The sequence below is a fragment of the Vanessa cardui genome, chromosome 7, assembly GCF_905220365.1.
Source record: "Vanessa cardui chromosome 7, ilVanCard2.1, whole genome shotgun sequence".
Classification (NCBI taxonomy): domain Eukaryota; kingdom Metazoa; phylum Arthropoda; class Insecta; order Lepidoptera; family Nymphalidae; genus Vanessa; species Vanessa cardui.
Window position 1 is genome coordinate 7,097,138 of NC_061129.1, and position 17,441 is coordinate 7,114,578.

Consider the following 17,441-nt stretch of genomic DNA (forward strand, 5'->3'; position numbering starts at 1 on the left):
ACATTACTAAATATCAAAACCTAAGTTATACCAGAATTTTTACCGAAACCTTTTGGGGTCCGGAAATAGTCATAGTTTATATACCATAAAATGTTAAACTTACTTACCTTAACTTAATTAAAAATATTAATACAAAGTTGTATTTCTGACGAATGCTCTGTGGTGATTCTTCAATCCAATCGTACTATTTAGTATTTAGATTATAGTAAGTACTTAACCGATTACTACATCAAATACTTTAAACTATTAATTCGAGTATTTTAAATGCACATTACTCAAATATTAATAAAATTACGAAATATCACTGCGAGACCGAGATAATTCAATGCCACATATTCCAGAGTGCAAAAGCACACACAAGCAATTGAGAAAGTAAGACACGAAATTAATTGGTTTTAAATAAAAACTATTAATTTTATTACTCAATGTCAATTAGCTAAGCTTGCATTTCGTATAATTTTATTCCTTATTAAATATACCGCGATGACCAGTGGTTAGAATTCGAAAATCTTAACGGAAAATCCCGGTGAGCACCTTAAATTTTGTTGTGCTTATTTTTAAGTTTATATTATCTCGAATTAGACGTTGAAGAAAAACACTGAGTGTTCACTGCACAAAAGAAGATCAGCAATATCAAACTTATTACTTAAAAAAAAAAACAATCAACAAATAAGGTTCATAAATTAATATTTTTTGAAACAATAATAACCTTGTTGAGACTCATAAGCTCTAATCAAATCTTTAGACATGATAGCCTTAGAGATTCGAGTCCAAATTGGATTATTATTGTTTTCAAATGTGTTTTATAAATTTATTCAATTAGCATTAAAGTTATTTGGCGACTCAGGTCTGAGCATAAAATTAGGTAATTTTCCGATCTTATTTTATAACAACGGACGTACGAACGAACGTATCATGTGAATAAAGATTTTGTCACTTGTCTCTTGTTCCTTTAGTTACACGGGCTCATTTGACCAACCCTCCGATATATTGTAACCGACACACAAAACCTATTCCAAGTGATGAAGGAATTCATATGAATAAGTCTACCATTCCATTTACTAATACCACCACTATATTGTGAGTTACTAAGTTATTGACGCTGAAAACGCGATTTTTGCAAAAAAACATGTTTAATATCTTGGATTACTCAAGCTCTCGACTAATGATAATTGATTATTTTGGTTCTTTCCTCTTTATTATTATATTTATTTTTGCTGGTCAATAGAGTAGGAGTCGGCTCCTAGGCTCCATAACAATTCATTTAAGCATTACCTTTACAAGGAACAAGTGAAATTTAATTTTAAAACTAACATTATATACCAAGCCAAATAAATAGTAAGTCTTAATTCATAATCCTTTTGAAAAATAAACAACCAACTTTCAAAATAACTTTTATTATTTATTTTTTGTGAGTGGAATATTAACTTTACCGCAATAAACATCAAAACCAAATTAACATTTTCATTTCATATAAATTGAATTGGGGGTGTTTTGTAGCATCAAGTTTCTTTTTATTATACTTAGCAAACAACTTTATTTATTTTCTTAAAGGATTATACAAATTCAATAATCAATCTTAGAAAGAAATAAAAGAAACAAATGACAAATAGATGTAATATATTTTTATGAATGAAAACTTTTATTGACATGATGAAAAGTATTTACAAATTCAATGAATATCTAGATGAACTTGTGGGTCCAACATTATGTACTAGGTAAATTAATAATTATTCTACTTATTTCACATATTTTTCCATAAATTTCTTATGAAATTCTGACCGTAAGGAGTCATTTATAAATGAATTTGCCTTTTTTTCAGGTTCGGAACGTGCACAATTTTTAAAAACGACGTCGTCGTCCCATCTCCGTTTTACCTGTTTAAGAAAAATAAAAAGTTAATAAGGACATATCTTATAGAGTAAATTTATACATACACATAAAAAAAAAACATAATAAACTACCTCTCTTTTAGTATTAACTACCTTACTTACGCAACCTTGTATGCGTTTGAATTTAACAAAAAAAATTCTATTGTAGCCTAACTTACTCCTTATTATATCAGTTATCTGCCAGTGAAAGTCCCATCAAAATCAGAATGAACCAAAAAACTTGTATGTTATAATAATTTTAAATAAATTGTCACAACGAAAATTATTACTATTAGATTAAATAACAATGAAAGAAAAAGAAATCTTTTGAGTAGTCAATTAACATAATACAGAATTAATATTCACCTTTAAGTCATTTTTCTGTCCTGCTGCAGAATAGTTTAAAAGTGGGTTGCCAGACAATATGTTTTCCATTCTTATTCTTTCCTCTTCTTGTTTCTTTTCAGCTTCCTTTAATAAAAACATATCTTTAATCATTATTCAAAATAAGTTATTCAATTTAAATTGAGTACAGGAGAGCATATCAAATATCTGCAAAATAGGCCCTCTATTTCTATCTATTTTTTTATTTATTTGGGGTAAAGAAGGAGTTAGGGTAAAGATAAAGTGATATATGAAAATTAACTCATAAAAATATAATCCCACACTAAATTTAGTTTTATATAGTGTACCTAGTCTCAAGTATTTTAGCTTTTTGTACTTTCTTTATTAAAAACCAATGACAGTTGAAAAACAGTTTCATTTATATGTTGTAATGTAAAATTTGAAGGGGGTGTCAATTGTAATAATTAATTGACTAAAAATAAATTTAAATTTTAAAAAGGTTAATTTTCTTCGAGGTAAACTAAAAATGCGGTAGAGCTGGACAAGGTTTTTAAATTAAACAAATCCTCGAAAGAAAGTGCACCGGAAGTCAGTTAAATAACCCTTCAACATTACAAGTAGATTTACAGAAAAGGCAAATCTATGTTCCAAATTAATTTATTCACAAGAATAGAATATAAAAAAAAATAATTTTAACAATTGTAAAATCTTAAATTTAAAGAGTAACAAAATCGGGCGCCTGGATGTTTACATCCATTTAAAATACATTAAATTTAATTAAATATTATAAATTGTAAATTTTTCAAAGTTAACAAAAATTATTTTAAAGTTAGACTAAGTTATGTTATTAAAAGTTTCTCCAAAAAAATATTCAAATATAAATTATTAGAATTAGGTGTAAATAAAGTTACAACAATGTATAAATATTATTTTTTAAAAAAAAAGTTTGAATGCCAAATTTTCATAAGATTATAAAATGTATACTAAATCCCACGAAGTTCCAAAATTGCGGTAAAAATAAATATGTAAAATTACATACCGAAATCCAGAAGTTAAATAAATGTTATAAAGTTTTCACTTCCTTTACGGTTTCCAAAATTTAATCTTCAAAATATCCAAAGAAATAAAGTCCATAAGTTCTTCGAAAAGCGTTAAAAATAATCCACTCGAAGATACAGCCAAAGAGAATAATTCGAGGAATCATCCACGATAACACAGTTGTAGAAAATAACTGTAGAAAATAATGGTAGAAAAATACCAATTGAAAATAAACTATTGAAAATAACCATTGAAAATAACTGCAAAAGAGAAACAATTCTAATTAGAACCTAACACGAATTTCGAAAAAGTTTCACTTTAATAATCCAAACAACTTACCCGGTCAATCCCGGTTATTTTCGAAAAATAACAAAATGCATCATGGGAAATATTCTAAAGATTCCCTGTAAAGAACCACAATCGTTGTTACGAAACCGAACAATTGAAATACATTCAAATTTCGAAGAAAGTTTTTCGACTTACCACGAGGCGACAAATATCCAAATTAATTTTTGTAATCCGACGTGGATTTACTTCCAATTATTTAAATTAAGACATATCGTGCCTTAAAACTTCAATTTTCAACAATATTCAATAGTTTAAACCAAATAAAAGTTACAAAAACTTTGAAAATAATTTAGCGTCACATTTCGACTTAAAAGGCGGAAGGAAAGTGAGGTCTTAGACAAATGTCAAAGATCATCTCAAAGATAATATAAAGATAATAAATCACAATTAGGTCAGGAACGCATAATGCATAAAAAGTGCATTTTTATTTTAAATGTCAAATTTAGCGGTATCTTTAAATTACGCATAAACATAACCTTAGAAATGGTTGTCAAAGTCAAATGACAGATGACATCCGATAACCTATGTTAGAAATTTAATATTTTTTGACGAAATTATTTAAAAATGGATGAAACATGTAACGTGCGCCACAATTACGTTACATTACCCCCCAACCAAAAAATAAAAGAGGAGCTCAACCTGAGAGACTCTTTTATTCGACTCTACAAAAGAGGTAGAGACCGACTCTATCAATCAAAATATTAGAGAGACATAACAAATAGTAACTCTACGTTAGAAAAATATGAAAAACAACAAACCATACCAAACTGTAGCAAAAGTTATTTCTAAAAAATTCTAAACAAAAGTAATCGTTAAACAGTACCCTAGAGATGAGAACTCTAATATAGTCTCACTCGAAAGCAAAAAGTTGTCTAACTTAACTCTATTCAGAATATGTGATAAGTAAAAGTATTTATCAAACACCTTAACCTTGGAGATGAGGACTCAATATAGCCTCACTCGAAAGCAATGAGCTGTCTAATAAAACTTGTTTCATTTAGAGTAGGAAATTATAAAGTATTACCTTACTCGAAAGATGGAAAATAATTTTTTTTTTTTTTAATAAAATGTTGGGTCTACGGAAGATACACTAATTGGCATACCAAGAACACCAACCTCAAAATGGTTTCAAACAAAAACAAAAGATATGACTAACGTGGCCGACGCAACACAATACGACTTTCCGAACACGAGAGCATACAAAAAATAGTTCTAACTGTGACCGACTCTACACCATCAGCTTTTCGAACACAGTTAAACAAAACTTCCAAAAACTGGGTGTCTGTGACCGGCTCAACACCACCAGTTTACCGAGCACAGAACAAAGTTACCAAAAAATATGTCTGTGACCGGCTCAACTCCACCAGCTTCCCGAGCACAGAACAAAACAACATACAATTGTTCCAAAAAAAAATGTTATTGGAAAATTCACAAAATTGGAATATCCAAAACAGAACCAAGCTGGACTAAAGTCATAGGAAATAATCCAATATGAAGGATTATTTCTATAAAACTTCAACCAAAAATAACTTATTACTAAAATATGTAATAAGGTTCTACACAACTAGCAAAAAATGTTATGTACAAAACACACAAACAAAATGTTATATACAAAAGTATAAACACAAAAATATTGTAAAAACAATATTCTAAAAATATTACAAAAAAAATGTATAAGATCTTATGAGTCAAAAGAAATATTCGGAATTACTTTTATATGGAATCCAAAATGTCCTAAGTTAAATTTAGCAAAAATATATTTGTAGAAAACATACTAGAGTGGGAATCCTATCATACTATCATCTATCAAAATCTTCGAGGCCAATTCTTTCATACTTCTCATTCAATCATCTCTAACAAATGCCTCAATAACCCAAATCTAAATATAACTCTACAAAATATTTTAGAGTTAATCCAAAACTATATTTTAATAATATCTTTAATATGATAACGACCAACAGTACCTTTCTCTAAATCTTTTAATATATAAACATTATTAGAAATCTTCTCTACTATTTGAGATTTTATAAACTTAGGAGCAAGTTTAGCCGAAAAATATTGAGAAGCATTAGACAAGATGAAATTTCTTCTCCAAACTATATCACCTGACTCATAGGAAATGACTTTCCTTCCTTTATTATAATATAAAGCATTCTTTTTATAAGCTTTAAATAAAGATTTGGTTACTAAATCAAAAATTGAACTTAATGAATCTAAACTTTGTGCATAAGTTCGACGATTACCAAATTCTAGTTCATTCAAATTTGTAAATGAATTACTGAAACGATGTAATGAAGCATCAATTATGACTTCACGACCAAACATAAGAAAATTGGGAGTAAACTCAGTAGTTAAATTAATACTGCTATTCAAAGCTAATTGAACATGACATAAAAATTTTGACCAAGTTCTATGATCATCATGAACAAAACATGCTATGCAAGTTTCTAACGTTTTATGATAACGTTCAACTGGATTATTCTGAGGTGTATATAAAGTATTATAAAATATTTTATTTATATTAAAGCTTTTCAAAAATGTTACAAAATGTTTAGAAGTAAATTGAGTACCATTATCACAAATTATGATTTTTGGACAACCAAATTTGAGAAAAATATCCTTTTCTAAAAATCTACATATGGATTTTGTGGTAGCATTACATAATGGATTTAACCAACAATACTTTGAAAATACATCTAATACTGTGCAAATATATCTGTGTCCAGAATATGATTTTGGCAATGGACCAACTATATCAATAGATAGCATAACCATAGGTTGAGAAACAATCTTTTGATTCGTCATTATACCAAAAGGTGGAGCATTTGAGTGCTTATAAGCTTTACAAGTTTCACAATTTGAAATATAATCTTTTACATCTTTAAACATATTAGGCCAATAATAGTGAATTTTTAACTTATTTAAAGTTTTATGAATACCTAAACCTTTCTTTTCATAAGAAATTTCTCCAAACAGTTTTATAATATTATTTAATTGTTCTTTTTCAGAAGAAGAAAGTTGAACTACAGAAGTTACAGAATTTACAATTATTGAATTCTTATTTTCAAAAGTTATGTTTTTAAATAATTCATGAGCTAAATTAAATACGAGCCAAAAATCGAATCCTAGAATAATTTCTGGATTTAGTGAGGGAACTACCATGAATTCTACAATGCGAGTTACATTGTCACAAGTAATTGGAATATCTATAGTACCTAAAATGTCTTGTGAACTACCATCAGCAGTACAAGCTTTATAACTACTAGTCTTAAGTTTGAATCCTAAGTTGAGGAATTGCAAGTGACTATTACAACCTAGTACGCTTTTATTAGCACCACTGTCTAATAAACCTGTAAATGATTTACCACAAACTTGAAATTTTAAAAATGGACGTGTGTCACTATTTTTAGTAAACAAAATGGGAGCAAATTTATTTATTGAGAAAAATAGTTTTAAATAATTACACCAATTAGAGAAGTCTTCACGAATTTCGGAAGCATTGGGTCTAGAAATTTTAGTATTTGTCAGATCAACTGATTCTTTATTAAGAACCTGAGCCTGACAAAATCTTACTCGTTTTTTAAAAGAGTACAATTATTGCAAAATTTAGTGATAACATTTAATTTACCACATTTAAAACATATAGTGCCTGGAATCTTTTTACACTTTTTATAAGTATGTCCAATTTCTTTACATTTTAAACAAGTTAATGTTTGAACTGAATTAATATGCTTAGTCTTGAAATCTGAGTTATTATAATTAGATTTATTATTTAATATGCGAAATTCATCAATCTGATTTGAAAGTTTTACTAAATCATCAATAGAATTCAATGAACGACCTACCAAATGAATAGAGTAGCTTGGCAGCATATTATGTTTCATTATTTCTAACAAAGTATGTTCAGATAAGGGATAAGTTAATCTATTTGACATATCTACAATTTCAATAATAAAATCTGATAAAGTTTCAGTTTGTTTCTGTTTTCTAATTCTTAAATTGTATTCAAGTCGATAATCAAAATCTAGTTTGTCAAAACGCTTTAGTAATTCTAATTTAAGATGTTTCCAAGAATTAAGTGAACTGCGAATAGATCTAAACCACTTGAGAGCAATGTCAGTTACTACATCAGTAAAGCATGGCAATATTTGGTCATCACTAATATCTCGACTCACACAGTATTCTTCAAACGTTAACAAAAATTCACGTACGCATGTTTTACCATTAAATTTATATTTAAACTTAGACAAATCTACTCGTTTATAGTATTGAGGTTGTTTATTATTCATAGATAAAGTGTTACTAAAAAATTGTGGCATGTCTGCCGACAAGTCTACTAAATCATTAGAAGCAGAAGGCTTCGCCTGAGAAATATTCGTCTCTAACATCTGAGAATGTTCTGCTTTATTTATATTAGGTGTTAAATTTTTATCACCGCTATCATCAATAGATGGTTTAAGAGTTAATTCATCTCTGTCAGTCATGGTTATGTCCTAAAATAGAATTGACAATGGAACGCTTTACTTCAAAACATAAAAAAGTTATAAACTTGGCATTCAAATTACATAAATACTTAACATTAGTATTTAGTACAAAATTATTCTAACAAAAATTATACATATGTAAATACATAGTACATATTCAATACTAGACAAGAGCAGTAATTGTAATTCAAGTCCCTGGCTGAGGCGCCAATTGTAATGTAAAATTTGAAGGGGGTGTCAATTGTAATAATTAATTGACTAAAAATAAATTTAAATTTTAAAAAGGTTAATTTTCTTCGAGGTAAACTAAAAATGCGGTAGAGCTGGACAAGGTTTTTAAATTAAACAAATCCTCGAAAGAAAGTGCACCGGAAGTCAGTTAAATAACCCTTCAACATTACAAGTAGATTTACAGAAAAGGCAAATCTATGTTCCAAATTAATTTATTCACAAGAATAGAATATAAAAAAAAATAATTTTAACAATTGTAAAATCTTAAATTTAAAGAGTAACAAAATCGGGCGCCTGGATGTTTACATCCATTTAAAATACATTAAATTTAATTAAATATTATAAATTGTAAATTTTTCAAAGTTAACAAAAATTATTTTAAAGTTAGACTAAGTTATGTTATTAAAAGTTTCTCCAAAAAAATATTCAAATATAAATTATTAGAATTAGGTGTAAATAAAGTTACAACAATGTATAAATATTATTTTTTAAAAAAAAAGTTTGAATGCCAAATTTTCATAAGATTATAAAATGTATACTAAATCCCACGAAGTTCCAAAATTGCGGTAAAAATAAATATGTAAAATTACATACCGAAATCCAGAAGTTAAATAAATGTTATAAAGTTTTCACTTCCTTTACGGTTTCCAAAATTTAATCTTCAAAATATCCAAAGAAATAAAGTCCATAAGTTCTTCGAAAAGCGTTAAAAATAATCCACTCGAAGATACAGCCAAAGAGAATAATTCGAGGAATCATCCACGATAACACAGTTGTAGAAAATAACTGTAGAAAATAATGGTAGAAAAATACCAATTGAAAATAAACTATTGAAAATAACCATTGAAAATAACTGCAAAAGAGAAACAATTCTAATTAGAACCTAACACGAATTTCGAAAAAGTTTCACTTTAATAATCCAAACAACTTACCCGGTCAATCCCGGTTATTTTCGAAAAATAACAAAATGCATCATGGGAAATATTCTAAAGATTCCCTGTAAAGAACCACAATCGTTGTTACGAAACCGAACAATTGAAATACATTCAAATTTCGAAGAAAGTTTTTCGACTTACCACGAGGCGACAAATATCCAAATTAATTTTTGTAATCCGACGTGGATTTACTTCCAATTATTTAAATTAAGACATATCGTGCCTTAAAACTTCAATTTTCAACAATATTCAATAGTTTAAACCAAATAAAAGTTACAAAAACTTTGAAAATAATTTAGCGTCACATTTCGACTTAAAAGGCGGAAGGAAAGTGAGGTCTTAGACAAATGTCAAAGATCATCTCAAAGATAATATAAAGATAATAAATCACAATTAGGTCAGGAACGCATAATGCATAAAAAGTGCATTTTTATTTTAAATGTCAAATTTAGCGGTATCTTTAAATTACGCATAAACATAACCTTAGAAATGGTTGTCAAAGTCAAATGACAGATGACATCCGATAACCTATGTTAGAAATTTAATATTTTTTGACGAAATTATTTAAAAATGGATGAAACATGTAACGTGGTTTTTTCGCTTGCGTTAGTGTTGGTTAACACACGTGTTAAGAGATTTTGAGTGTTTACGTTTAGTTCTGTAGTGTATTTTACTGTTAATAGTACTATTAGTTGATATTTGGGTTAGTGGTGTTACTAACATTTATTCATATTGTGAGTATTTGCTGTATTTTAATATTCTGTAGTTTTTAAGTTTTATAATGGAGGTTGATACTCCTCCCGAACCCCCTGATCCAGGTGGCTCAGTAGATTTAGTTCCCGATAATTGTTCTTCTCCTTCTTTACCTGTTTCTCGTAAACGACAAAGTGATAAGGAATCGATTAATTCCGACTCCAACATAAAAAAAACGGTAATTCATCCCACAACCGCAACTCCTTCCATCCAAACAATCTACACCCATCCTTCCTACTCTGAAGGCCCTAAGAGTTACTTAGACAGTGACAAAGGCCCTTTCATTGTTCATGTGTCCCGGGAAGTCTCTGATCCTGCTTCAGGAACTACTATACGGGCTATCAAATTTGGGCAATTTCTACATACTCACAAAATTAGTGGTATTATTAATGATGGTCTTAAAAATGTAGGACGCAATAAAATATCTGTTGAGTTTTCAACAAGCAAGGCAGCAAACTCCTTTCTAGCAAACCCTGTTATTGAAATGTGTAAATATAAAGCTATTGTACCGACTTTCAATATTACTAGAATGGGTTTGATTAAGGGTATTCCCGTGGACTGGACAATGGATGAATTAGCAACATCACTCGAACTTCCCTCTGGATGTGGTGAAGTTTTAAAAATCAGACGCCTTAACAGGAAAACTTTTACCGATGGTGTTGTCACATGGGTCCCAACCCAATCTGTGGTTATCACATTTAGGGGGCAAATGCTTCCCAATAAAGTGTTTTCCTATCATACTTCCCTACCTGTAGAAATGTATAAACTTCCGACGATCCAATGCCTGAACTGCTGCCGTTATGGACACATAAAAACTCAGTGCCGATCACAACCTAGATGTTTTAAGTGCTCCAAATCCCACACAGGTGAGTCTTGTGATGTAAGTAAGGATAACGCCACTTGCTTACATTGCTCAGGTGTTCATTTTACTACGGATAAGGACTGTCCTGAATTTTCACGCCAACAATCCATAAAAATTGTTATGTCCCAAGACAATGTGTCATATATAGAAGCATCCTCAAGGTTCCCCTCCTGTTCGTAGATCCTATGCAGAGATTGCAAAAGAGATGTTTACCCCTCCTATATATTCTCCAACTATCCCAAACAAATCTATCCCTTCACCTGTCAGATCCTATCGTAAGACTGTTATAAGTACTCCTCGCCCAAGATCACCGCTTGGAAAAGGATACGATAAACAGGCTCACCAGTCCATTGTTAGCAATTGTCCCTCTACTACTCCCAACGGTTGTGCTCTCAACCAAAATACTCCTCTCCCCGTAAATAACAATCCCAACTTCTTGGAAATGTTAACGAAGATACTTCTAAGCATTATTTCAACCTGTAATGATATCCCTTTACCGTCCAACGTTGCTCAAGACTTAGGTCAACTATTCTCAATCCTTAAAAATGGCCCCAATCAGCTTCCTTCAATGGAACTGCAAGAGCGTCCGGCCTAAAAAACACGAACTCCTCTCTCTTATTAATCTCCATAAACCTGTCATTATTGCCATCTCTGAAACTTGGTTGATCCCTGGATCCCGATTCCGGGTACCGGGCTTCTCCTGTTTGAGAGATGACAGGAGTGATGGTTATGCCGGGAGTGCCATTTTTATTCGGCACTCCCTTCCCTTTTCCCAAATCCCTCTATCCCTGTCCAGCCAGCATATTAATGCTGTTGCTGTCAGAGCCCTCAACATCTCTTTTCTCTCCCTGTATATCCCTCATCCTAATCCCGCTTTAATTCCCGAATTATCCGCCATCTTCTCTAATCTCCCTCATCCTATCCTTGTCATGGGGGATTTTAATGCCCACCATACCTCCTGGGGTTCACATTTTTGTGATTCGTTTGCTCTCTTGTTGATGGACATGTTTGATGATGCAAACCTCTGCATCCTCAATAATGGCTCACCAACTCGTAGAGTATACCCCAACCAAAACCCAAAATCCGTTGTTGACCTATCCCTAACCTCTCCTGCCCTTGCTTCTCAATTATCCTGGAATGTCCTATCATCCTCTTTTGGTAGTGACCACTTCCCTATCCTCCTTTCTTTAAATAACCGATCCATCCCATACTCCAACCCAAATCCTTTATTAAAATATAAATTAAAGCATGTTAATTGGTCTACATATGCTGAATCTGTTGACGACATGATTGACTCCCTCTTTGTGTCGCAAGACTATCGAAATGTAATCCTTTGCTACGACCTTTTCGTTAATGGTATTTTAACTGCAGCTGATCTCCATTTTCCAAAAAAACACATCTCAAAAAATCATTTGCTTTCCACCCCCTGGTGGGATGAGGAATGCAAACGATTAACTGAACAGAGACTAGAGGCTGAAGAAACATACACTATGTGTATGTCTATGGATAATTTTTACAAGTATCAGAGAATCGACGCCAAATTAAAACGACTGATTTCTAAAAAGAAAAAAGTCAGTTGGATTCAATTTTGTGAATCCCTGAGCCCTCGTTCCTCTTCCTCTGCAGTCTGGTCCCAACTTAAAAAATTCCGCCGTTGCCTTAACTCTGACAACCCTACCTCAAATACTCCTTCTGAGTGGCTTAACAATTTTGCTGATAAGCTTGCCCCCCCTTTTGTCCCATATGAGGACAGTTTTCTAATTTCTACGCCAGCATCTACTTTGGATGAAATGGATGCCCCCTTCTCTTTTTCCGAACTTCAGTGTACACTAAATGGTTTATCCGATTCGTCACCTGGGGAAGATGGCGTTCCTTACTCTTTTATTTCCAAATTGAATGATAAAGCTAAACATTGTTTTTTAAATATTATAAACTCGGTTTTTATCAAAGGAATCATCCCGCAATCTTGGAAGTCACAAATTGTTATTCCCATTCTTAAACCGGGTAAGAACCCTTCCGATTGCAATTCTTATAGACCTATAGCTTTATCATCTACTTTGGCAAAGATCACTGAACATCTCTTGAAGAATCGCCTGGAATGGTTAATGGAAAGCAGAAACATACTTGCTCCCTCTCAATTTGGCTTTCGGAAGGGGTCGAGCACTATTGATAGTCTAAGCATACTTACAACAGACATTCGGATTGCCTTTGCGAAAGGAGAGTACCTTGTGGGAATATTTCTAGACATATCTTCTGCATATGATAATGTCCTTCTTCCGTTGCTCAGGCAGAAAATGCAACAGCTGAGTATTCCACCGAGGATAGTTCATTTCATATGTAATCTGTTAACTTGCAGATCAATAACGGTAAGACACCAACATCTCTCACTTCCCCCCAGATTCGTCTGGAAAGGTCTTCCTCAAGGCTCTGTACTCAGTCCTCTGCTTTATAGCATATACACTCATGACCTCGATTTGTCTGTTAACAACTTTTGTAACATCCTCCAGTATGCTGATGACATAGTTTTATATCATAGATCAAGTTCCGTTGAAAATTTATCATTTCGATTAAACTCTGCTTTGCATTACCTATCCCAATGGCTCTGTGACCATGGCTTGTCGCTGTCGATAGCCAAAAGTCAAGCAGTGATTTTTACGAAAAAAAGACGTATTCCTGCCTTTGATCTGTTTTATGAGGGTCAATGCATTAACTTTGTAGACAAAACAAAATTTCTTGGTATAATTCTCGATTACAAACTGAACGGAATTTCTCACTCCGATTACATAGCCAAGAAATGTGAAAAATCTATTAATGCCCTTAGAGCAGTGTCTGGAGTCTGGTGGGGAGCTCACCCTTATACATTAAAATTGATCTATAACGCAATAGTTCGTAGTCATTTGGACTATGGACTGTTCGTTCTAGATCCTTTTAATAAATCAGCTTCAGAAAAATTAAACAAAATACAATATAAATGTCTCCGTATTATATTGGGTGCGATGAAATCCACCCCTACTAATGCTCTGCAGGTTGAGTGTGTTGACCCTCCTCTACAGATAAGGAGGCAATATCTTTGTGACCGCTTTATCATCAGATTGTTACAGCTACCCTCCCATCCTCTACTGATTAGATTAAACAAACTATCCCACCTTTGTAACCCAGATAATCCGGCATCCCCATTCCTATTAAACAGTTTCCTCAAGTATACCAAACTCCCCCATCCACTTACCACTTTTCCCTCTAATCCTCTTTTTTCCACCTCCTTTAAAGCACTTATTTATAATCCTCCGGTAATAACAAATCTTGGACTCGTAAAAGGTTCCCCTGATGCTAATATCCAATTTCAAACAATTTTTCATCAAAATTGGCCTAATCATCTCCCTATATATACTGATGCCTCTAAGCTCTCGCCGACCGGCTGCGTTGGTGCAGCTTGTTGGATTCCTAAATTTAAAATAGCACTATTATTTAAATGTCCCCCCGAAACCTCTGTATTCTCCGGTGAGGCCATCGCTTTACTGGAAGCCGTAAAGTATGCCCTGTCACACAATATTCAGCAAACAATTATTTTATGTGACTCACTAAGCTGTCTGTTAGCCATTAAAGAGAATCCTTTTCGTAGCAGATCAAGACTTTCAATCGTTTTTAAGATCAGAGAGGCCCTGTTGTCCTGTCATCAACAAGGGCTACAAGTCCTGCTGGTCTGGATTCCTAGCCATTCAGCTATATCTGGTAATGAGATGGCAGACTCATATGCTAAGATTGCTATCCAATCTGGTACATCTGAGCATTTTGCCAACACATCTCAGGATTTGCTTTCTCTTGCCAAAGCTGAAATGATTAAATCCTGGAATTCTTTTTGGGTTTCATCAAAATTGGTCAAGGGTAAATATTATTCGGCGTTACAACCTGAAATTCCGAGGCGACCTTGGTTTTCATCTCACAGGCACGCTGACCGTTGGGTCACCTCCACCATCTGTCGGTTACGCCTCGGCCATTCATGCACACCTACTCATCTAGCAAAAATCAGAGTTCGTGATCACTCGCTGTGTGAATGTGGCCTAGACGAAGGCTCTGCAACCCATATCCTGTTCCTTTGCCCTAAACTTCTTCGTCCCATTTATGACATCCTCCCTCCTAAAGTCCCTCGCCCTATAAATGTTGAATGTTTGTTGACGTTTGTGTTTAGTCCATTTTGTTCAATCTTATGTAAATATATCAAATTAAATAAAATTAAGTTGTGAATAGTCCAATTTTTCATATTTTGTTACATATATAGTTTAGAATACTAACAACTATTTTTTTTAATTATCTTATTATTAACTCTTAATGTTTGTGTTGTTCTAGGTTAAGGATTAACAAGGAAATTAATACTACTATTCTTGACTTTAAAATTCAATTGAGTTTAGTGTCTCAACCGTACCGATCAATCTCATTCGTGTCTTCTCCATCCTACGTGACATTGGCGAAATAATCTGTGCCCTGCCGGCACAACTAAAAGCCATTAAACTAAGAATTGAATTGAATTGAACATGTAACGTGCGCCACAATTACGTTACAATGTTCTAAAAATTTAATTATAGGTAGTCAATTATTAAAACTTTTAAATTTGTTCATGATAACTTACATTAAAATCACCTTACATATTTGTCATAAAAGTTAAGCAAAAATCTTTTAATTCACTAATAAGAACATTTATAATTACGCTCATGTGGTAACACTATCTTCAATAGATTTTTAAGTGTTCATGAAGCTAATTTAATCTAAAATCTAAATGTTGAAACTATAAACAAAAATATCTCTTAAATAGATCTTGTAATTTAGATAAAATTCTTATCCTGATGTAACCAACAGTAAAATATAATGCTTAAACAGTGTAGACGAAGATATGTCTTATAGGCAAACCTTATCATAATGTTAACAAAAAATATACTATTACCTTTTTGGCCTGTTCAATAGCACGCTCCTTTTTAATTTTATTCAATTCCGCTAGTAAAGCAGCTGTGTCATCATCCGAGTCATCAGAATCAGTTGAATCTCCTTCTAGAGGGTCATCAGCATCTAAGCTGGCAGCTGGCACTTGATCAATTTTTAGCCGTTTTACCGATGGTTCAGTTTGTCTTCTCGCATTAAGGCCTTTCACTTCTTTTTCTCTTTCATCAAGTTCTTTACGGAAATCCCTTGAACGTAACTCTTCTGTAGTTCCTTGACCTTGCTCCCTGTAAAATAAAGTATATACAGTGTTAACTCATTATAACAAAACGCAGGCGACTGAGCATTTTTTGTCATTATAAAGAGTTATCGATATAGATTATAGAGAGTTATATGGAGTGAACAAAAAAACACCAAATCGATCAAATCATAATCGAAACAGGAAAATTTGCTTATAAATTATTGTTTACACATATAGTCCAATAACTTTGTGTGTCGTTTTTTGTTATGCCAGTACTTTATGTATTATTTTATGTATTCTATTCATACCTAATGTATGTGGTGGAATTGGCTTGATTAAACAACAAAAAAATTCTACCAACTTAGCAACAATTGTTGGTGATTCGGTTTCGACCACTTGATCATCTTGTTCATCTTAATTAAAAGGATACTGATTGTTGAAAATGCTAACTACTAGCTTTGAAGATTGGATATGATTGGGTGAGCAGGATAATAAATAGTCACTGTCTAAAATTATGAACACATTTCTTCGTAATAGAGAATGGCTGTATCGCTATAAAGAGTGTTTCAATATGTGGATTTTAACGCAAACCAACCAATTTGTGCTCACTTCAACTTTATAGGGAGTTTATCGTTATAAAGGATAACGTTATAAAGAGTTTACACTATATTTAAAAAATATAAATCAAAAACCAACTTCACATTAGTAGATTTTTGTAACATACCTGTATTTCAATTTTGTATGGCTAGGAAGATCTCTACTTGAATATTGACGAGATATAGCACTTAAATCCTTCTCACCACGTCCCTGACCACCTCTAGCAGGATCGAAAGTGGGTCTAGCAGCTGTAGTCATTGTATAGGTTTTTTAGAAAACAAATATTTGATACAACTCGTTCACCTGTAACAATAAGTAATTTATTTATGTTCAGTCATTTCATAATTGGAATTTATTATCTAGAATGGTACCTAGGACAAAACTGTTTTTAAATAGATGTGATGTTTAAAATATCAAAACACTTTATTTACTTAGAATGACTGATGCGGACGATATTTTATAAATTCATTAAGACTGTTAAGACAAACAACCGTGAAATATTAAATATGTGAATTATGATATTGTGAAATGTGATTAACTGACTAACGAACAACAACAAACTACAAAGTACTCAATGTACCTCAATAGTCAATAGGTACCAAAGAGTATATAAGTCAATACAGATTACAGTGAATAGTGAATACAGATGATAAATGTAAACATTTTTTTATATGGCTATTATTTGTACCAAAATAAAAAATATGTTGATTTTTTAAATCAAATAAAATGTTAAAATGACATAGAGGTGTTTTTTTTATTCGATAACTTAATAATTTGAATATATATACGATATATTGACTTCTCGAT

The 17,441-nt window shown here is 31.9% G+C and overlaps 1 protein-coding gene across 3 annotated transcripts; it reads right to left on the minus strand.

Moving 5' to 3' along the window:
• Positions 1 to 1,603: 1,603 nt before the first annotated feature.
• LOC124531026 (protein CWC15 homolog) lies at positions 1,604 to 17,233 on the minus strand. 3 transcript variants are annotated; one of them, XM_047105420.1, is made up of 5 exons: positions 17,215 to 17,233; positions 16,762 to 16,937; positions 15,804 to 16,083; positions 2,238 to 2,342; positions 1,604 to 1,877 (listed from the first exon to the last, which is right to left on the minus strand). In XM_047105420.1, exons 2-5 carry the CDS (start codon positions 16,890 to 16,892, stop codon positions 1,740 to 1,742), a joined length of 654 nt encoding a protein of 217 aa, XP_046961376.1. In that variant the 5' UTR covers positions 16,893 to 16,937; positions 17,215 to 17,233; the 3' UTR covers positions 1,604 to 1,739. The 3 variants fall into 3 exon arrangements, with proteins under 3 accessions (XP_046961376.1, XP_046961375.1, XP_046961374.1); XM_047105419.1 differs by having other exon boundaries at positions 17,066 to 17,222; XM_047105418.1 differs by having other exon boundaries at positions 17,006 to 17,221.
• Positions 17,234 to 17,441: the final 208 nt, after the last annotated feature.

Bases quoted from the DNA above. Each gene is read 5' to 3' on its own strand.
- LOC124531026 (XM_047105420.1), bottom strand. From the start codon at position 16,892: ATGACTACAGCTGCTAGACCCACTTTCGATCCTGCTAGAGGTGGTCAG. The intron at 2,343-15,803 runs GTAATAGTATAT...TTTTTATTAAAG, and splicing joins CTATTGAACAGGCCAAAAAG to GAAGCTGAAAAGAAACAAGA. The intron at 1,878-2,237 runs GTGAATATTAAT...TTTCTTAAACAG, and splicing joins GACAGAAAAATGACTTAAAG to GTAAAACGGAGATGGGACGA.